This window comes from Pongo abelii, chromosome 15 (assembly GCF_028885655.2).
Source record: "Pongo abelii isolate AG06213 chromosome 15, NHGRI_mPonAbe1-v2.0_pri, whole genome shotgun sequence".
NCBI lineage: Eukaryota > Metazoa > Chordata > Mammalia > Primates > Hominidae > Pongo > Pongo abelii.
In genome coordinates this window covers 63,530,722-63,552,870 of record NC_072000.2, presented here as the reverse complement: position 1 = coordinate 63,552,870, position 22,149 = coordinate 63,530,722, and the positions used below count along the sequence as shown (strand labels likewise).

Below are 22,149 nucleotides of genomic sequence, written 5' to 3'. Positions count from 1 at the left end.
AAATTCCCAGGCCCAAAATGATGCTTCTGCCTCAGCCTCCAGAGTAACTGGGACCACAGGCATGCCCCATCACACCCAGCTAAATCTGTGTGTGAGTGTGAGTGTGTGTGTGTGTTTATATAGAGACAGGATCTCACTATGTTGCCCAGGATGGCCTCAAGTGATTCTCCCAACTCGGCCTCCCAAAGTGTTGGGATTACAGATGTGAGCCACCACATCTAGCAATTACTAAATTTAATAATACATACATACAAATATAGTTTATAGTTCCTTAAATGTGTAGAAATATATTTATAGAATTCTATAAATTTTAAATGCATGTGTGTGGTCATTCTGTTAAACTTGAAAATAATAAATGTAAAATATAGCGTACAAAATAGATTTAAGCCTTTTTCTTATTTCATAGAGAACATTAATTCCTATTATTTTTTTCCTATATTGCTAAGAAGTTACTCAAATAACTACTTAAATAACTCTAGTTTTTACTTGGGAAAGCTATTTTGATAAAATCAGTTTAGATAATAAATCTAGAATATTCTTTCACTTCTAGCACAAGCACATTTTACCTTGAAATTGGGACCTATAAATAAAACACATGTACAGTATTTGAATGTTTAGTACATGAGAATTTAGTATGTGAGAATTTATTAGTAGTAAAAAGTAACTTGTGTAAGATAGTGTCTAATGTACTAATAATTATCATTTTCTGAAGCCTTATTTTAAAATAATTTATAACTAAATAACAAAATGAGAATATACACTGTATCAGTATTCTAAATTATTTTTCTGGTACTGCCAGTACCAATATGTGCAATTATATTATGATAGCAACTTTTGAAGCTCTGAATTTACATCAGTTTTCTGTTCCATTAAGCGGGACAGCTAATAGTTTGAGTTAACAATTTGGCACAAAATAATTTCTCCTAATTTTTCATGAATTCAAGAGAAAAAATCATGGATATCTTAATAAAAGGTGTAATTTTGTACTTCTCATTTGAGTTTGAACTCAACAAGATGGCAAGGGGTGGATTTTGAGGGAGGAAGGATTCTGAGAAAAATGAGGACAAGTTCTGTTATTGATGTATCAGACAGTACAATTAATTACTCTGTGAACTGTTGACCATTCACACTGCTGAAACAGATTTAGGAAAAGGCTATGGGGATGGAGAGTTAAAGTTAATATAAATTAATCTTAATTCATTCACTCTTTTAACAAACATTTACCACAAACATACTGTATGTATGTTAGACACTATGCTAGATCCTGGAGACTTGAAGAAAGAACAAACCCCACCTTCGAGGAGCTAGCTCCAGTGGGGGAAGAGAGCATACCTGTGAACAGTGTTATGTTGGAATGTGCTATAGTGGAGGTGGGGCGTATCACTTTAAGAGGAGGGAGAACAAAGATTCAATCTGCAGGCTGCTTTAACGTGGTTTCAGATGGACTCTTTGGATGTTAAGAACCCAAAGCTGTTCCATTGCTTTAAATGACATGTAACTGGAAGTAGAAAGTACTAATTGTAAGCACATACAAGGGAAGTCAGATTATAGCAATCTCAGTCATACTATAAATGTTTGCAGAAATCCAGGAAAAGTTAAAGAACTAGACTTCCAAGAACAAGTAGCTTTGCACATTTGGGCCTGAATCTACCATTGAGTGACTTAGCCACCCTGCCAGTGCCTGCTTCTTTGTGTGCATATCTGCTGCTTTTTGATGAATCAACTGACTTCATCATCTACAATAAATATTTTTTTCATCCAATTGTTTCTCTTACCTAATAGCTTCTGCATTCTTACAGAATGTTATGTCTTGTCACAGCCTTTGTCTCTATCATTGGTGTTAACTTCAGCTCTAGATACTCAGAGCCTGATTTTCCCACATTATCCTCCTTAAGCTTCTGAGAATAAGACTATGATTGCCTTAGCTCATCCTGTTTGAGCAGCCATCGCCAGCCTGTGGATTGACCATCCTCGGGTCAGTGCTGCAAAGACTGTGTGTATTTGGGGTGGGAAGGGTGTATAAAATAGGACTGCTTTTTTAGCAAAGGCTATATGCAGGACAGCTTCCTTAGAAGGGACTCGAAGTATGATAAGAATTATAACTTGCAATAAAACTATGTTTCTTCATGTAGACAAAGACATAATTTCTAGCAATTAGTATACGTTGCCCAAAAAGGTATTTTAAAAATGATAAGGATTAAAAAGTTATGTCTAAGAATGACCCATCTGCTTTATAAATTTGAATCAAAATATTTATTTTGCACGTGGTTGATCTTTTTTTGTTATTTGCAGTTTAAAATTAATCATCCTGATAGTGAAGACCTTGCCTTTTTATATGGAACTATATTAACAGATGGAAAAGATGCTTATACCAAGGAACCAACCACCAACATTTGTGTTTTTGCAGATGAACAGGTATTAAAACTGTAATGTTTAGGGACAAAAGCCAGGTAATATGGAACTAACACACTATGAACATTCTGTCTTCATTTATTCTGAAACAGGTTGACAGAAGTCCCACTGGCTCAGGAGTGATAGCCCGAATTGCCTTACAGTATCACAAAGGGCTTCTGGAACTAAACCAGACCAGAGCCTTCAAAAGCAGTGCAACTGGCTCAGTATTCACAGGGAAAGCTGTGAGGGTAAGTGGCACCCTTAGCTTCTTATTTATAAATGTGTCACTTATGAGACTGAAGAGGCCTGAGTTGTGTGTTTGATAAATTTCTTCACTCAGCTCTCAGAAGAGAATTTTAAAGCAGGCCTGTAAAAACTTCTTTTCAACTAGGACATTGGTTATCCAGTGTGGTCTTGGGGCCCCAGCGGGCCCCTAAGGTCCTTTCCATGGGTTCAGAGGGTCAAAAGTATGTTCATAATAATGACATTATTTGCTTTTCACTCTCATTCTCTCAAGAGTGTACAGTGGAGTTCTTCAGAGGCTACGATGTGATGTATGATAACCCAACCAGTTGAATGCAGAAGCTAGATATGAGAACCTAGTTGTCTTCTATTAAGCCAGACATGAAAGAGGTTTGCAAAAACATCAAACAATGCCACTTTTCTCATAATCTTTTTTTGTTTTGGCAAACAGTTATTTTCACAAAAATATGTTATTCATATGTTAATGTATAATGGGTTATTTTTAAAATGAAGTAATGAACAGATATATCCAATTCCTAATACAGTAAATATTGATAGATATAACTTATATAAAGAAAAACTCTTTGGGGTCCTCAAATCTTAAGGTATAAAAGGGTCCTGAGACCAAAAGGTTTGAGAACCACTAAATTAGGATTTGGGTTTTTTTTTTGTTGTTTTATTTTATAATAGTGTTTTATTTGATATAATAGGATGTAAAAGCCCTGAAAAGTTGTGGAACATCAAATTTTTGTAATGGAATAGAATTTTAAATGTGCTAACAGCTAAGTAATGAATCTTATCCCAGTAGTAAATGAAATCTACTACAGAATGATTGATCTACATTCAGTAAATTATTCTACTCATAAAGAGTCCTTTAACATAGCAAACAATCTATCCTAATATAGCTGTTTTTAAGATTTGGTGTTTCTGAATATTAGAGTTTCCTTAAGGATCTCTACATCATATAGTGATCTGAAACATGTGAAACCATTTATGTTGTATGCAAAAATTCGGAACACACTGTCTTCAGAATCTGAAATGGAACATAAAAATAATAACATACATTTATTGGATACTTCACTGTGCATCAGTTTCCAAGCTAAGCACTTGATACATGCCATCTCATTTAATCCTCACAAGAATCCTACAAGGTCAGTACTGTACTGTTATTATCGTTTTTTAATAGATGATAAAATGGAGAATTGGAGAAGTTAGGTAATTTGCCAGAGGTTAGTTAGTGAGTAGCAGATCCAGGTCATGAAGGTGGGTCTCTCTGAACAGACCACATGCTGTTAAGCATTATATTATATTGCTATCAGACAAAGCAAAAGGTCAATGAGGCTTTATATTATAGGAGCTGTTATGGGAAGAATCTGGGACCACAATGTCCCCCCAAATAAAGAGGGAGCCGAGAGACCAAAGAATGACTCAGACAAGTCCAGGTTGGCAAGTAGATGCATTTATTAGAACTTCCATATAAGGCACTCCTGGGAAGCAGCTGAACTATGGAGACCCATCCTGCCTCCTGACTCTAAGCTGCTTTTAAGCTAATTTTCTGGCTCTTTGCCTACTGTGTATGTGTGATAGGACTGTTTTCCTTGCTATGTTCCCAGATATTCTCTGGGATATTTGGGTTCTCAGGGATACCTGCTCCTTGGCTGGGCACCATGCCCTTGGCTTACCCCCCAGCCTTTGGGGTTCAAGCAGTGGACATACACCCTTACGTAACCTGGTGAAGGACCTGTCACACTACAGCAGCTTTATAAAAAGATATAAAAAGATAAAGTATTATACCCTAACAATATTTGACATTTTACCTTTGGCTTCAGTTATTCTTCTTTTAAAAATTAGAACATAAAAAGATATGCTGATGTTAATGTTTCCAGTTATTTGTTTTATAGTTATTGATCATGCTTGCCAGAACGTCTTCACTTGCATCATGCTCTCTCCCTGTTTGTGTGGGCCCGTCCAGGCTCCCTGATGGTACCTTCTCAGTTTCTTCCCCTGCCACAGCTTCCTTTCCCTGTCCTTCCATTTAGATGTTACCATCACTTCATCCCCACCTTCCTTCTCATCTCTTCTACAGTTTGATGCCGCTGGGCAATTTCATCCACTTCCTAGGCTTCAGTTCTCAACCATCTACTGATGATGACTCCCAAACGTTTATCCCTGCCCTGCCTACCTACCCTGTATGTCTTTCTGAATATAACACTCTTAATCCCAACTGTTCATTATACTCATCTCTAAATGACTGTCCCAGAGGTGTCTCAAACTCACCTTGTTAAAAAGTTCTTCCTTTCTTCCTTTCTCAAATGTGCTCTTCCTTTCTCTCCCCATTGTGGTTAATGGCATCACTAGCATCATTTCCAAGCTAGAAACTATGGTTATAATTAACTTATTGCTAGTCCTCAATTCCCACATGCATTGATCAAGAGGCCTATCAGTTCTACCTCCAAACTATCTCTATGTTAGTATATATTCCCCTCCATCTTCACTGAAAACTCCCATAGTGACTCTGGAATCAATCATTCAGTGAATTGAAGTTATCTCTTAACATGTTTCTGGGTCTCTTGTCTCTCTCTTCTCCAGTTTGATCCCCACTTTATAGCTACAGTTATCTAAAACACAAGTCTGACCTTGTCACTCTCCTTAAAAACCTTCCCTGGCCCGTAGGATTAACCCTTGGCTTTTCCTTCACATGATAAAAGTCGAGAGTACAATTTTCAAGCCAGATATAATATGAGTGCAATATTTTGATAGTATACTCCCTTCATCTTTTTTTCAGGAAGCAAAATGTGGTGATTTTAAAGCTGTTATAGTGGAAGTATCAGGACAAGCCCATTACACGGGTACAGCAAGCTTTATAGTAGAAGATGACGACCCACTGAGGGATGGATTTCTTCTCAAGTGACTTCTTCCATGATTTTAAGGGCTTTCTTTTTAAAGTAATCATTATCCTTAACTACTGTTTTCTCTAAATTATATGAAAACAAATAATCAAATTATACATATAAACTAACTTTCTTTCTAAAATACTACCCTGTGGCTAAATATAAAGTCATTATACCTCATATTTGCAACTGTATTTGTATAAATATCACTTATGTCTAGCATACAAAATGCCAGAAATTCAGAGTCTTTTTCCAGTGATTAACATATCAGGTAAAATTAAAACAGTAGTTACTTTTAAAATATTGCTCTATAGTAATTACTATTAATATCATATTTTGTATTAAAGGCTCTTCGAATAATATGTGGAATTTAATAGTGAACTTTACAAGCTCATTATTTTTGTCTTCCATTTTTTTGAGGAGAATAATGCCCACTCTATAAGCAGCATGTAAAGGAGATGGATTATTATAAAGTACTCAACACTTAGCACAATAGCCTGGGAAGGATGGGGCTGGAGTCAGCTTCTTTGTTATAGCTGCTGCTAGGGTGTTCTCTGTGGCTCAAAGCCCAGCTTCTACATCCACAGGTACTGAAGTATCAGAGACTGATGCTGAGAAGACCAACTAGTAATCAGACTTTTGCTATATCTTCAGGGCTTTTATAAAAGGGGTTGCTTATTGCGTTATTAAAATACAGATATACAGTAGAAATTAAGCAGTGAATCCTTACAATGGAATGAGTCTCATACTCTATCAGCTGCATGCTAGGTAGATTTAAAACATGAAATAAATGCTTACTATTGGCATTCCTTCTAGTTAATACTTCCTATGAGCCTGTTAAAAATAGCTGAAGCATTAAAATATTCTAAGATGTGACACTCTCTGAGAATTCAGTAGAGACTTTTGTGAGATAGGTAATAGTATTTTATTTCGGAGCATCCAGAAACTGAACTAATTAATTCATTTAACAGGCTTTATCACCCAGAGAGTCTGTATAGTCCTTATTATTAGGTCTGTGATTTAATTACCTGAACAAAAGGAAAGCTATCATGTTAATGTTTTTTATTTCTCTATTACACAAAAACAGTGAGGATGTTTTTCACTCATTCGCCACAGAATTCTGTAGTAAATAAATCACTTACCTCAAAAAAATGACATCACTAACAATATGACCAAATAATTTTTGCAGATCAGATTTGCTATACTTTTTAAAAAAAATAAAAACGGAACCAGTATTTTCCCTCCAAATCTCACAAGTCACATGAATTTGAAGGAAAATTGTTTAAAAATTACATTTTGTAGCATTTTATAATCTATCAGGTACATACTGAAGTACATTCAGAAATGCACGATTCCATGGCCATCAAGGTAGGGGGTAGTTTTACTCACTGACCTTATTTAGAATTGTCAGCATTTGGTGATAATTTTTAAAAACACTTTTAGTTGGTTTTATTATTTTTGTTCTAAAATTCTCTAAAGACGGGACACCCCTTTATCAACTCCACCAGGGGAAACAACTCCTGCCCTACCCGTGGTATGCCACTGTTTTTATCCCATTTATACATTTAAGGGAGATGTAAGTCAAACATGTTAAATAACTCTCCTAAGGTCATTTAGAGGCTGCACATCTAGGAGTTCTGACTCCAAGTCTAGTATTTTCCTACAACACTTCCTCCAGTTCTAAGATAGGATGGCCATAACTTGGTCTAGGATATAGTACTTTAATAAGAATGTTATATTTCTTGAACATTAAACAATAGCTATTACCTAAGTCTTCCTAAATTTCAATCCAAACCACAGCTGAACCCTTGCAATAGTGTTCATTCTTGCTGTACTTCACCCTGGTTCCCTTGAACTAAAAAACATTAGGGAAATCAACTCCTCCTCCTCTGACCTCCACATGTCTAGTCAGTCACAAAGCCCTGTTGATTCTGCCTTCTCAATACTGCTCACATCTATCCCTTCCCATCTCAGTGAGGGTCTTGCCTCATCAATTAACCTTTTTCAGGTGTCTCCAGTCTCCTGCCCCCCCCCCCCCCCACTGGTTCCTTCTCCTAAGTATTTAAATGTGCTAATTGTAAACAAAATGAAACAAACATCCCTGTCCCTCCTTCCCTCTGTGGATGGCTGTCACTGCTAACTCCTTCCTTTGGTATTTAAGCTTCTAGATTCCTTACTGTCTCCTCATTGGGTACATTTTCTCACCTTCCATTTTGCTATTCAACTATTGCAATCTGGCTTCTACCTCATTACTCATTAGAAACTTTACCTAATTGCCAGGTCTTATGGTTTATGCAATCCATGGTGGCCCCCGCTGCTTGCTCCCTGCAGGCAGGTGTGGTCCATTTTAGAACAGGCAACTCTAGTCCCTTGGTGCTGAGCTCACCCACAGAACCACTCAGTTAGGCTTATGAGGTTAGTACCCAGTCCCCATTAGTGCCCACCAAAGTGCTGCAATTGTATGGGCCCAGGCCCATCTCCTCTTCATCATGAACTCACAATGCGCTTTGCTTCAAGTCCTCCGGACTCAGTAAGAGTTAGGTCACCCTTCTCTTCAATCCTGAAAGCCACAGATTCCATACTACCCCTCTTTAGGACACTGTTCTTCATACTTCAATGTGCATGTGAATCACCTGAGAATCTTAGATTCTCATTCATCAGACACGGGGTGGGGCATTTCTAACAAGCTCTCAGGCGATGCTAATGTTGCTGGTTGGAGTACTGTGAGTAGCAAACTTTTGGATGAGCCTATTTGAATTACCTGTTTGGGTAATCCTGGCTGGCAACTTCTCCTCTAAGCTCTGAAACACATGAAAAGCCTGTTAGCTCTCCACCTGGAGGTAAAGGATAGCGCTCACAAGTACGTTCCTCATAAGAAGCTGGGAAAATTGCCTTACCTTCTTTTCTGAAAACCAAAAACATAAAACAGCTGATTTCTCAATAGACCAATGTGCCTCATTAACTGTATCATTCACCTGCCTAGCTTTGCTTTCTTTATCTGCTTCTTAACTTTTAGTACTCCCTAGCATTCCATCCATGGTCCTTTTCTTTCTTCCCTGACTACTCTGTCTTAAATTGTCACATTCATTGCCATGGTTTTCCCTCTTGTAGAGAGACTAACCACATCCACTTCCCTAATTTCTGAGGTCTAAGGCCATACTGTAGATTTATTACTTAGAGGACAACCAAGATCATTTTCCCCCTAGACTGTGGCCCTCTTCCCTTATTTCCTAAGTTGATTAATGGCACCACCATCCACCAAGCTAGGGACTTGGGATTGACCCTTGGCTCCTATTCACAATCTTTGTCCTCTTTGTTGATGCTCCTGAGGTGGATAGCTGTGGATTTCTCCAGCCATCATGCCTTTCCCCTTCTTTTACCCACCAACTTTTTTTTTTTTTTTTTTTTTATGAGATGGAGTCTCACTCTGTCACCAGGGTGAGAGTGCAGTGGCGCAGTCTTGGCTCACTGCAACCTCTGCTTCCCAGGTTCAAGCGGTCCTCCTGCCTCAGCCTCCTGAGTAGCTGGGATTACAGGTGCCTGCCACTATGTTCAGCTATTTTTTTTGTATTTTTAGTAGAGACGGGGTTTCACCATGTTGCCCAGGCTGGTCTTGAACTCCTGACCTCGTGATTCACCCACCTTGGCCTCCCAAAGTGCCGGGATTACAGGCATGAGCCACCACGCCTGGCCTCCCCTTCTTTTATCAACAGCATTCTCCTTTTTCTTTGGGAAACTACCTGCATGTAGTCTTGGCTAGGACTGCTGGGAAACTGATACACCAGTCAAGACTTTCTCCCCCAGACCTGAGATCTTGAGAAATGACATAAGGTCTGAAAACTGAAGCTGATCTGTTCCAGTGGTGGCCTAAAGAGATCACTCCCATCAGTTTCTGCTCTCCCTACCCACAGGACTGCTCTGACTTCTCTTCTTCTTGGAGCTGCTGTTAGACTGTCCTTTTGTAAATGGAACATCCCCTGTCCTTCCAGTAAATTCCTATATTGCTTATGTGAACCAGTATCCTCATGTGTTACTTACGCCCAGATAATCCTAATCCATATACTACCTACCCTAATCTATACATGACCTCTCCTTCTTCACTGCAAAGGTCCACTTCAGACTCTCATTTTTCACCTGGACTATTAGAATGCCTCTCCTTAAGTGGTCTCCTAAATTCCAGATTCTCCTCTTACAGTTACTCAAAAAATTTTTTTTTGTATGTTGGCATTTGTATAGCAGTTTGTTAGAATGCTAAGTGCTGGGGATCTCATAAAATAAACAGGCAAGGTTTAGGTCCTCGTAAAGTATACAGTGGGAGGCAGGTAATACTTAGATAATCTCGCAAAAAATTATAGACCATGGTTATGTGCTACAATGGAAAATAAGAGTGCTGTGAAACTAACAGGGGAACATGGCCCAATACGTGGGGAGAGGAGGTATCCGTCAAGGGAGGCTTCCCCCATGGACTAACCTTAACGCGAAGATGGGGATGCTAGGGAAGGGAGGAAAAAGATGGAGCTTTCCAGGCAGAGGGGATAGCAAGTGCAAACGCCCTAAGATGGAAGGTTTAAGGAAGTCATAAAAGCCAAGTGTGGCAGGAACACAGCAAAAAAGAAGGAAAGTGGTACCGAATGAGACTAGAGAGGAAGCAGGGTCAAATCATGCAGTGCCTTGTAGGAAATATTAAGGATTGGGGTCCTTATTCTAAAATAAATGGGGAAAGCCAATAGGATTTTTTTTTTAAAGAGACATGGTCTCACTATGTTGCCCAGGCTGGCCTCTAACTACTGGGCTCAAACGATCCTCCCTCCTCAGCTTCCTAAGTACCTGGGACTACAGGCACACGCCACTACACTGGCCTAATTAGAAGAATGTAAATAAGTAAGTGGCATGAAGAATTTTTTTTAAGAGCATTATGCCTAGCTGCCTACAATGTAGGGACTGGATGTGGGAAAACTGGTTAGGACAACAGTGACAACAGTAGTCCAAAGAGAGGATGAGAGCCAAGATTCAGGATGGAGGAGGTGAATGGATGCAAAGATAGTCCGCAACTAAAATCCGTAGGTCTTGGTTGATGAATTGGATGTGGACTGGTGGTAAGCAGGAGGGATTTATCAAGGAAAACTCTTACGTTTTTGGCTTAAAAGCTAGAAGGATGGTTCTACCATATTCTGAGATACAGAGTATTGAGGACCAAGTTTTTCAGGGGAAGTAGGAAGAGGATCATGCACCCATTTGATGTGCCACTGGCACATCAAAGAGAGAGATGCCAAGTAGCAGGACATGTAGGTTGGGGCCACAGACATAATTTGAGTAATGAATATATAGATAATCTTTGAAGTCCTGGATATGAGTGAGATGGGGCTGAGGGGGGAGTCCAGAGGAGCTGAGAACAGGGCTTTGATGAACTCCAGCATGTAAAGGCAGGTGGAAGAGGATGAACTGGCAGAGGAGAGGACACTGAGAAAGATGAGGAAGGAAGGAACCAGAAGGGTGCAGTCCTTCTGGCCCTTCTGAACCATGCACTTGCTCACGGCCCTCCCTTGTGCTATTAGCCCCTCCTCCCCTGATGAAGTTCAGTCTCCAGAGCATGGCCTACAAGGCCCATCATAAGGCGGCCCCAATAAACTTTGATCATTTATTTCCTTCTTCACTCCCTATCTCCAATATCCTAGAATTCAGACACTGCTCACTTCAACACTAACCTCCAGACTTTGCACATGCATCAAATGTTCTTTCCCTTTCTTCTTTTTTTAAAAAGTCTAATGTCACCTCTTGTACAAAGTCTTTGTTAGGAAGAGTTAGTCACTTCCAAATAATTTCACTCACATATTTTTAAGACAATATTTAGCACACTGCAATATACTGTGTTGGCCGGTGGCTTAAGGTTATTTGGGCTGGGTTTCCTATCTTATATGTTGTTTCCTAAAACTAAGCACAATCTTAGAAGATTGTGTTTGCTAAATAAATTAATGGATGATAATTATATTTTTGCTTTGATTGACAAAATTAAGACAAAATCAGTCTAGATTAAGCTGGCGTTGACTGCTCCCAAGAGGACATTTGGCAATATCTGAAGAAATTTTTAGTTGTCACAGCTGGGAGAGGTGCTACTGGCATCTCGTAGGTAGAGACTAGGGATGCTGCTGAACATCTATACAATGTATAGATGGCCCCTGCAATAAAGAATTATCTGGCCCAAAAAGTCCATGACGCTGAGGCTGAGAAACCCAGTTTTGGTTTGCCACCTTAAACGTTCTTCTATTTATACTGTAAATTTCCTGTAGGATATTTTTTCTGAATGAAATAAGCACTCCAAATACTAACACCATTGATTCTAAGACCTACAAATGTACTAGTCATTCTTTAGAGCAGTGTTTCTCAAATTTGTGCATCAGAATCACTGGGAGGGCTTGTTAAAACATAGGTGCCTGGGCCCCACCACAGGAGTTTCAGTAGATCAGGGGTATCCTATGCACTGTAGGCCTGATAATTTGTATTTCTCAAGGTTTCTAGGAGATGTTGATGCTGCTGGTCCAATGTCCATACTCTGTGAACCACTGCTTTAGAGAAGAGCCCAGGGTTAGTTAACCTGAGGGTTTATCACACTTTTCCCCATTAAAGGCCATGCCCAGAAACTTGAGATGCAACTTCCCTGGGTAGCCCTACCTTTCTTTTCCCTGTATCTCCCAGCCAGGTACCTGGAGCTGCATCTGTGATGACTGCCAAGCTGGCAGCACCTTAGACTCAAAACATACCCCATTCCTGAGAACAGATGAAGGCTGCTAGCAGGGCAAGGCACCAATCCCTCTCCCCCCATTTTTCAGCCAGTAGGGGCCTGAGGTCCAGGCCCTTGGAAATGAAGTAACATCTAAAGGAACTATCCTAGCTCCTCAGAGCACCTGTATCAGAATCACCTATGGGGTTTAGAGTCATGGGCCCATCCTTAGTAATTCTGTCAGCCAGGGAATCTGCATTTTATGAAGCTCTTGACATCAGTGGTTCTCAAAGTGTGGTCCTGGGACCAGCATCCTCATCACCACCCGCGAACCCATTAGAGATACAAATTCTTGGGCACTTCCCCAGACATATTCAAAACGCTGGGGTTGAGACCTCGTCACTTGTATTTTAACACGCCCTCTGTGAATTCTGTTAGCTCAAGTTTGAGAATTACTGGTTTAAATTAGTCTGCTTCTCAAGTTTAAGATGTCTGGATGTAGACTTTTGGATTTTTCTTTCACTTCACGTTCTAGATTCCTTTCCTACCTGTATATACCAAAAGCACCCACAGGAAGCAAAGCGCCCCCCCCCACCACTCCCCAAAAGGCCTGCCTGTAGAACATTTGTACCCTACAAAAGAGAGCAAGAGTGAACTTTCGTTGAATCTGGTCATTTGTTTGCATGCCAGTCGCGCTTTATCTGGCCGGACAGTGGTCCCTGAGGAGGTCGACCTGGCACTCTCGGAAACCCGAAGACCCGGGCCAGTAACCTCCGGAGGGGTGGTGTCGCGGGCCGGCTTTGCAGCGCGTACTGGGCTGGCGTCCCGCCCCGCGCTCCTGCGTAAACACGCGGTTCCCTCGGCAACGCTGGAACCCACGTCAAAGGCTCCGCCAGGTCCCCAGCGACCGCCACCCCTCCGGCCGAGCCCAGCTCCCCGCGGCGGCCGCTAACCCCCGGCCCCAAGCCACCACTCCGACCTAGCGGCCGCCGCCCCCGGTGCGGGATGAGGAGATCCGCGGCCGCCACTGGGCCCCATGGAGGAGCCGCCGCCGCCGCCCCGCCCACCAGCGAGCATGGCCTTACTGGGCAGCCCGCACCCCGGCGCCCCCTCCGCGGCCGGCCCACCTGGCGGGACTTCCTCCGCGGCCACGGCGGCCGTGCTCTCCTTCAGCACCGTGGCGACCGCGGCGGCCGCGGCGCTGGGGAACCTGAGCGACGCAAGCGGAGGCGGCATAGCTGCCGCTCCCGGTGTCGGCGGCCTTGGCAGGTCCGGGGCAGCGCGGGAGGCGGGGGCGGCGGTGAGGCCGCCGCTGGGCCCGGAGGCGGCGCCGCTGCTGTCGCACGGAGCTGCGGTGGCGGCCCAGGCGCTCGTCCTCCTGCTCATCTTCCTGCTGTCTAGCCTGGGCAACTGCGCGGTGATGGGGGTGATTGTGAAGCACCGGCAGCTCCGCACCGTCACCAACGCCTTCATCCTGTCGCTGTCCCTATCGGATCTGCTCACGGCGCTGCTCTGCCTGCCCGCCGCCTTCCTGGACCTCTTCACGCCGCCCGGGGGCTCGGCGCCTGCCGCCGCCGCGGGGCCCTGGCGCGGCTTCTGCGCCGCCAGCCGCTTCTTCAGCTCGTGCTTCGGCATCGTGTCCACGCTCAGTGTGGCGCTCATCTCGTTGGACCGCTACTGCGCCATCGTGCGGCCGCCGCGGGAGAAGATCGGCCGCCGCCGCGCGCTGCAGCTGCTGGCGGGCGCCTGGCTGACGGCCCTGGGCTTCTCCTTGCCCTGGGAGCTGCTCGGGGCGCCCCGGGAACTTGCGGCGGCGCAGAGCTTCCACGGCTGCCTCTACCGGACCTCCCCGGACCCCGCGCAGCTGGGCGCGGCCTTCAGCGTGGGGCTGGTGGTGGCCTGCTACCTGCTGCCCTTCCTGCTCATGTGCTTCTGCCACTACCACATCTGCAAGACGGTGCGCCTGTCGGACGTGCGCGTGCGGCCGGTGAACACCTACGCGCGCGTGCTGCGCTTCTTCAGCGAGGTGCGCACGGCCACTACCGTGCTCATCATGATCATCTTCGTCATCTGCTGCTGGGGGCCCTACTGCTTCCTGGTGCTGCTGGCCGCCGCCCGGCAGGCCCAGACGGTGCAGGCCCCCTCGCTCCTCAACGTGGTGGCCGTCTGGCTGACATGGGCCAATGGGGCCATCAATCCTGTCATCTACGCCATCCGCAATCCCAACATTTCGATGCTCCTAGGGCGCAACCGCGAGGAGGGCTACCGGACTAGGAATGTGGACGCTTTCCTGCCCAGCCAGGGCCGGGGTCTGCAAGCCAGAAGCCGCAGTCGCCTTCGAAATCGCTATGCCAACCGGCTGGGGGTCTGCAGCAGGATGTCCTCTTCCAACCCTGCCAGCGGAGTGGCAGGGGACGTGGCCATGTGGGCCCGCAAAAATCCAGTTGTACTTTTCTGCCGAGAGGGACCACCAGAGCCTGTGACGGCAGCGACCAAACAGCCTAAATCCGAAGCTGGGGATACCAGCCTCTAAGACGGTTGGAATGGCCAGCTTATGAAGGCAAATTTCCACTCGCATTATTTAATGATGGAAGATTCTGGGGGAGAGTCGTGGATTTCATAAAGCCAAACATTTAAAGCTAGAGACGGGGGAGGCTTACCACTTTCCCCAAACAACATAAAAGACAATGTCCCTTCTTCAAAAGTGCCAAAAGGAATGTAAAATGCAAAAATTAAAACAATCTTAAATTAAACCACATAACCAAGCATTGTGAACTGTAAGTGCCAAAAATGACAAAAATAACATTCACTATAACTGAAAAGCTCGTATTATAGGACCACACTGTGAAACAAACAACACATTGAATGCAGCTAGTATTGTTCAACTACACAGAATTTCAGGAATGAATGGAGACCCTCAGAGCTGCTTGAAAGCCCCTCTAAATCGCACCATCCAACAAAACTTTAGCTTCTAGAGCTTGCGCCTCAGACATGCTTTGGGTGCTTAGATTGCAAGTGGAAAAGTCTTATCCTTACACACATTGGTGCACCTCCTCACCCCACCCCCTAGTAACCTTTGTGGAAAATTTTTAATTCATAACCCACTTAAAATCATTTTAGGATTTTGAAAAGGTAGTTATTATTAGATAAAATTCAACCATCTGAAGGACAAATAAAGTATGAACATAAAGAAATGTGTCTTTTAAATGTTTTCCAAGATTATATGTAAAAATTAACATTCCTTCCACCCACGTCATACCTCCAAAATGATCTTCCTTGGAAAACTTTGAAGCTTTATCCTTACTCTAACCTGTTACTTTTATTTCTGATAAATTTTGGAATGCTGCTCTCAGAACGCTTTCACTTTAAAAAAAATATTTTCATTGTAGAAAATCTTTGTCTTTTGAGGTAAATTTGATTTTTGGATATAACCAAAAATGTAATCTGAAGTCAAGTTGATTGAATAAGGTGAGTGATGCCACTTTATTTAAATTTTTATTATTTTTTAAAATGAGACCTCTATGAAACAACAAGGTTGGGTTTCCTATGTGGCTTTTAGCTAACTGAAAACGATTCCAAAGAGAAATTCTAAAACTATTTTGAGAAGCAGCCTCTTGGAATTAGCATAGACTTTTCCAAGAAGATCATACTCTCCTACATTTAGAAATTTGGTATATTTTGTGTTTTTTAAAATAGCTGATGGTTGCTTTATAGCTATGACTTGCCGCAGATAATGTATATATTAAAGGGAGAATAGGTGTGGGACTATATGTAACAGGGTATTAAAACACAGGCATAAAGTTGGAGAAGAACTTCAAGCAAACTGAAAACATCTTTGGAAATATGCAAATCAAAGATGCTTTTTAAATTTCTATCTTAGCAGAAAAGATTTTACAATAATTCAAAAGCATGATTCAGGATTTGTGTTATGTGAACTTTCTAATGTTAAATACGACTATACACAGAATCATTTACTCGGAATTTTTTAAAATGTTATTTTTCCCTCTTTCTTTTCCTCCGTCCTGACCCTCTTTTCGTCAGTATTTCATAGCCTTAATTGAACAAGTTATTTACAGTAGATATGAAAAGACATTAGCTGTCGTATGAAGATTTCAATGTGAAATAGCCAGCATTTTCTTCCTGTAAAGTATTTAAATATGTTTTTAAGTATTTCTTTGTTTGACAGGTGGGTGCATGTCATTATTTTGTAATCAAAGGTGGAAATATATGATTCATATCAGAGCTAAAGATGTTTTAATTTTTTCTGCTTCTCAGGGTATCATCACAAATCAGATGTTTGTAAATTGTATATATTTTGCTACACTCAATGTAGTACAAAGTAGATGAGATAATCTCTCCCCTCTAGCCATTATTTTATAAAGCATATACAGACTTCATGCAGCTGGACTAACAAAAACAGGTATCTGTGGTATTTGCCTGTTAAAGGCAAAAAATTGTGTATTTTTTGGCGCCGAGTCACTTTTGGGATTTAGAGAGAAATGATAAAGTCTTCCAGTTATAAAAGACATCATAGAATAGGAAGTACAGTTGTGAATAAAGGGCAGAGAGTTAGAGATCTTAGAGTAAGGAGGTGAGCGTGTTGCAAAATAGTGTGTTGCGTGAGAAGAAGAATTGAAGGAAGGCATTGAAAAATAAACGTGATATAGAATAAACCTACCTGGTGAGTGAAGGGAAAATCTGAGAGATTGGAAGTGACAAGGTGATGGCATGAAGGACTCTAAGGAAGAAAAGGAATTCCAGCCCTACCTTTTCGGTGGCAGGAAGTTTTAGGAAAGGCATGGCTTGTGAAAGAGACCATTCTGTTAGTAGCTCTGAGAGTCATGGTAGGCAAGAATTGGAGGGGAAAAAGAGAAAATTGTTCATAAATTACTGAACAATTTACAATGCTCTAAATTGTTTGTTTTTAATCCAAGGCTATCCAACTATTTAGTGGTAGAACTAGGATTTGAACTGCAGTCTGTTTGGCCTTAGAACCCCATGTTTGTTTCTCTCTATCCCCAAAGAAGTCTACAGGTAAGGAAATCAAGAATGATCAATTATCGTACTGTCATCATTATCATCATCGTGATCATCATCTACCATTTTTGTTTCCTACTTTATATAAGGGCAACTTCCTGGGAGCTAAGGCTACTAAAAGGTAGAAGCCACGGTACTCATCTGCAGAGGGCTTACAGCCTCAGCAAGGACCTTGTGGCTTTGTAACAACAATCAGCCATAACAAGTTTACTTGTGGAGAAGAAAACGTGTAGCACTTTCAGAAGAGGCTATCAAAGAAAAGAGATGAACTTGGAAGCAAGAGATACACAGGTATAAGTCAGCCACCCATTTGACCCAGTGTAAATACTTAGACAATCAATACCTCAAAAGGTGAAGAAAGAATGATTCTCAAAATAATCTAAGACCTCGACCTTTCGTTGTGCTTACTATGAGTATGCAATTATAGTGACTTCATGGGAAAAGGAGAAAGAAAAACTATGAAATATTGGAATGGATTAAATATTGAGTACTATGTAAAGGCCAGAATGTAATCCTTCATGTTTTATTCTGCTCCCAGTTTGGGTATTTCATTTGGGTGGAAATAATAACAGCAACAAGTAATACTCTGTATAGTAGGTGCATTAGCTCATTTAATCCTCAGAGCAGTCTTATTAAGGCATACTATATTATCACTCTCCCCATTTTACAGATGAGAAAACCAAGGCACAGAGGTGTTATGTGATCACACAGCTAGTAAGTGCTAAACATGAGATTTGCACCTGGCAGATTGGTGCCAGAAGTAGTCTCTTAACTGCTATTCTGTATTGCCTCTGTCTTTTGAAAAGGACAATGAGAACCGTGGAAAAGTGCCAAGGAAGATAAAGACAACTATCAAAGGAATGGGAAAACAGCATAACATTTAAAAGAAAAGATTTTGTTTCTAATTTGGAAAACAACTATATATGTGTGTTTTTAAAAAGCATATAAGAGTTTCTGAGCAGTTATTTTCTGGAATAATTCCACTCAAGATGACCCCAGTCATCTATCTTCCCCATTCCTGCTCCAGCGCATCTGAACAGCATTGGAGAAAAATTACAGAATCAGATCAGTTAGTACCCACTGCACTTAGACTCCATAGCCTTGCTTGGCCCTTCCACCCTGCTGGCAATCTGAGCATTTTCACTTGTCAACTCACTGCTTCTGCCCCTTTTGTGACCCTTCAAACTTTATCCATGCAAACATTTAACCAACCCTAACCTCTTGGAATATGACTTTTGGTGCTGCTTCTCCAAGAAAATAGAAGCCATCAGATACACATTTCTTCATATTTTAGCCACCAAACCTAACTAAACTAGATTTGTACTAGTTCTCAGCTATGTTTTCCAATTTTAATGAAGCTGGTCCCTTCTCCAGCCTCGGGAATCTCATGCTATCTGTTACTTCTGTTCCCTGGTATCCTTAGCATTCCCACTGAACCATATCCCTGCCATGAGCACTTAAGCATGCCCTAATCTCTCACTTGAGAGGAAAAATGCCCATTCTTCCCTCCTTTTCTCTCCCTCAGTTCCTTTCCTTCAGCTAACTCATCAAAAGAATTGCCTGTACTTTTACAATTGATCTAAATTCTATTCTACACTTTTAGTGGCGTAAGAAAGAAAGTAATTATTTTTCTGCAACTTAGCATCTTACTCTGCCAGAAGGTAAAACTTAAGATGACAGCATCTAGGTTCTAGGGGCTTATTAGTGCCAGTGCATTGGTGAACATAAGTCCTCAGTTGTCATCTATTCACCCTGGCATCTGCCAAGGCATCCATCAGTCTGTCTCTGGCCTTATATCCATGGCTTGCTGAGTAATTATCTCCCACTCCAGTCCAAGAGGACCCAGCTCAAATGACCACTTTAGAGCCCCTCTCTAAACACAAAAAAATAATGACTCCACCTCAGAACCACAGAGGGCTGTGACCACACCTATTAGGAGGTCACAGGCTGCTTTTTAAGAATTTTTTCCAATATTTTTGATTTTTGATATGTTTTGACATTGTTGGGTCAATAAATCAAAATTATACATAAAACATACTTTGGAAGTTCCACTTCTGGAATGGCAATGAGGAGCTCTGTGGATCCCAATTAAACAAGTTTAACTGGTGAACATTATTTTCAAGACAACCATTTTAAATCTTTTTAAATTGTCCTAATGGCATATAGAAAATGCAGAAACATTAATTAAGAAAATCTAAAACTCAGTAAGAATAGTGAGTCTGTGGCATTTGGTTTATAACCCACTCTCTCTCTCCCTATTTCCAGCTCAGCATGACAGAGACTCCATTCCAGGTGGAAAAAGCACATGGCTCTTTCTTCTCCGAGATCCCAGGACTGTCTTATTTTCCTCAGAGGGGCAGGTTATAAGAACTTCACATCTCTCAGGCTACATGTTGCAGAGGTTAAATTCCAGGTGAGTGCAGCCAAGAAGCTGGCGGTTGTCTTCTTCTACCTACCTCCCACTCATAGAGCAAATGCTTTACTAGGGTGTGGCATGCTGGGAATACTGGGGCCATGATTATTCTCAAACAAGCTCATTTGTAGGACTGAGATTTCATGCTTGAACAGGCAAGCTGAGAAGACCAGATGTTATGAACCCCCCCACCCAATGCCCTACTTTTGGAGCAACCATTCCAAAAGAAGCAGGCCACCATCCCTGCCCCCACAATTCAGAGCCATGACTCAGAGAGTTCGCATAGGAGTAGAGACAGGCCTTTAAACAGACAGCCCTGAAGCTCTCTCCAAAGGAACTAATTTTATTTGAAACAAAGTGTGGAGAAGTTCAAGTCTAAGGCATTCTCAAAAACAATGGAGTTTTGATGGTAAACAATTAAGAGGAGGCTAAAAACTTCATGAGAGATAGAAGCTAAACCATAGGGCAGCTAGTTTACCAGAGAGAACCCAGAAGAGACAGCTAAAAAGAGCTCTCCTGAGGTCTAAACTAACCTCAAAAACTGCCCCTGCAATTGGATCAGACTGTGGAGCAATTTATGCCCAAGAGCATTGTCAAAAACAATAGGGCAATTAGCAAATAATTAGTGACACCTAACATCTAGAAGTGATCAGGAAAAGAGACAGTCAAACAGAGCCCTACTAAAGCTACTGTTCTCCAAGGGTGACTGTAGGCATACCCAAGGCTGTGTCCTCTGAGGAACAACACCAGAAGCTTCACACCACAGAGCAAAAAGACTACCCCAAAATAGTCCAGTAACTAAACAAATAAATAAACAATATTAATAAGCCCCACAGAAGGAGGAGTAGAAACGTGTATCTGGAGCTGCTACAGAGTTGTTCCATGAGGGTTTTTCTTAGCTGTCTTTTTCCCTGGTTCTCTCTATTGAAAGCATCCAGTTTACAACAACAAGAGCAATAAATATATGAGACATGCACAGAAATAGGAAAATATGAACCGTACCCAGAAAAAAAAAAGCAGGCAACAGAAGAAACTGTCCATGAGAGGGATCAGATGGCAAATTTAACAAACTCTTTAAAGTAGACATTATGAATATGTTCAAATAATTTTTTTAACTATGCTTAAAGAAGTAAAAGAAGGCATGTTGAAAATGTCTCATCAATAGAGATTAATAAAGAGATAGAATTTATAAAAAATGGAAATCCTTGAGTTGAAAATTACAATAACTAAAATTAAAACTTAACTACAGGGGCTCCACAGTAAATTTGAACTGGCAGAAGAAAGAATTAGCAAACTTGAATATAGTTCAATAGAGATTATGTAAGCTGAACAACAGAGAGAAAAATAATGCAGAAAAAATGAATACAGCCTCAAAGATCTGTGGGAGACCATTAAGTGCATTAATATATATGTAATGTGACTACCAAAAAAAGAAGAGAAAAAAGAGCAGAAAAAGTATTTGAAGAAATAATGGTTGAAAACTTCCCAAATTTGAGTCTTAAAAAAATTAATCTACACACATCCAAGAAACTCAAGAAACTCCTAAGTAAGACAAACACAGAGGACACACACAGATAGTAAATAGTAAAATAGTAAAGTTGCTGAGAGACAAAGACAAAGGAAAATCCTTGAAAGCAGCAAGAGAAAAACAACCTGTCACACACAAGGGAATCCCAATAAGATTAACAACTGACTTATCAGAAACAATGGAGGCTTGAAGGTAGAGGGATAACATATTCAAGTGCTAAAAGAAAAAACTGTCAACCAAGAATCCTATATTTAGCCAAACTATCTTTCAACAAATGTACATTAAAAGTCTCTTGTCTACATCTGCCCTATTCACCTTGTCCTCACCTTTCTCAGGCAACCACTTTTTATTAATTTTTTGTTTCCTTATGTAAAAGTAAGGAAAGACATATTTTCTTAATTTTCTCCCTCTTGTACACAAAAGTTAGCATACTATATGCACATTGATTTTTTTCATTTAACAATATATCCTGGAAATTGTTCCCTATGATATATTCAAAGTTATTCTTTTTCTAAATAGCTTCATGGTATTACACCATATGGATATATCAAAATATCAAAATATTTGATAATATCAAAATGTAGCCACCTTCTTTTGATCGACAGGTTGTCTCTAATTTTATACTATTGGAAAATAATGCTGCAATGAAGCAACTTACACATAAAACATTTTGTATGTGTGCAGGTATTTCTATATGGTAGAATCTCATAGGTAGGATTGATGGTTCAAAGGCTAAATACATTTATAATTTAATACAGATTACCACATTACCTTCTCTATAGGTTGTACCATTTTTCACTTCCACCATCAAGTTATGAGTGTGATTGTTTCCCTGCAGTTTTGCCAATAGAGTGATTTTAGACTATTTACATTGTGGGTTACAACCAATAGTAAGTCATGAATTTAGCGTAATGGGTTATAACCA

General features: G+C 41.2%; 2 protein-coding genes across 12 annotated transcripts in view; both read left to right on the top strand.

The window, feature by feature from the left end:
* Positions 1 to 22,149, top strand: part of L3HYPDH (trans-L-3-hydroxyproline dehydratase) — a 42,754-nt gene that overhangs the window by 5,858 nt on the left and 14,747 nt on the right. For 4 of the 11 annotated variants that reach the window (XR_008512971.2, XR_008512974.2, XR_008512972.2 and 1 more), the window contains exons 3-6: positions 2,293 to 2,415; positions 2,505 to 2,642; positions 17,373 to 17,574; positions 19,549 to 19,696. Coding sequence is in view for 5 of the 11 variants with exons in the window: in XM_054529641.2 (XP_054385616.2) it covers positions 2,293 to 2,415; positions 2,505 to 2,642; positions 5,423 to 5,548 (387 nt within the window). In the remaining 6 variants the exon portion in view is untranslated. 11 annotated transcript variants of the gene reach the window in all.
* GPR135 (G protein-coupled receptor 135) lies at positions 13,108 to 15,440 on the top strand. Its single transcript, XM_002824804.6, has one exon. It carries the CDS (start codon positions 13,283 to 13,285, stop codon positions 14,777 to 14,779), a length of 1,497 nt encoding a protein of 498 aa, XP_002824850.3. The 5' UTR covers positions 13,108 to 13,282; the 3' UTR covers positions 14,780 to 15,440.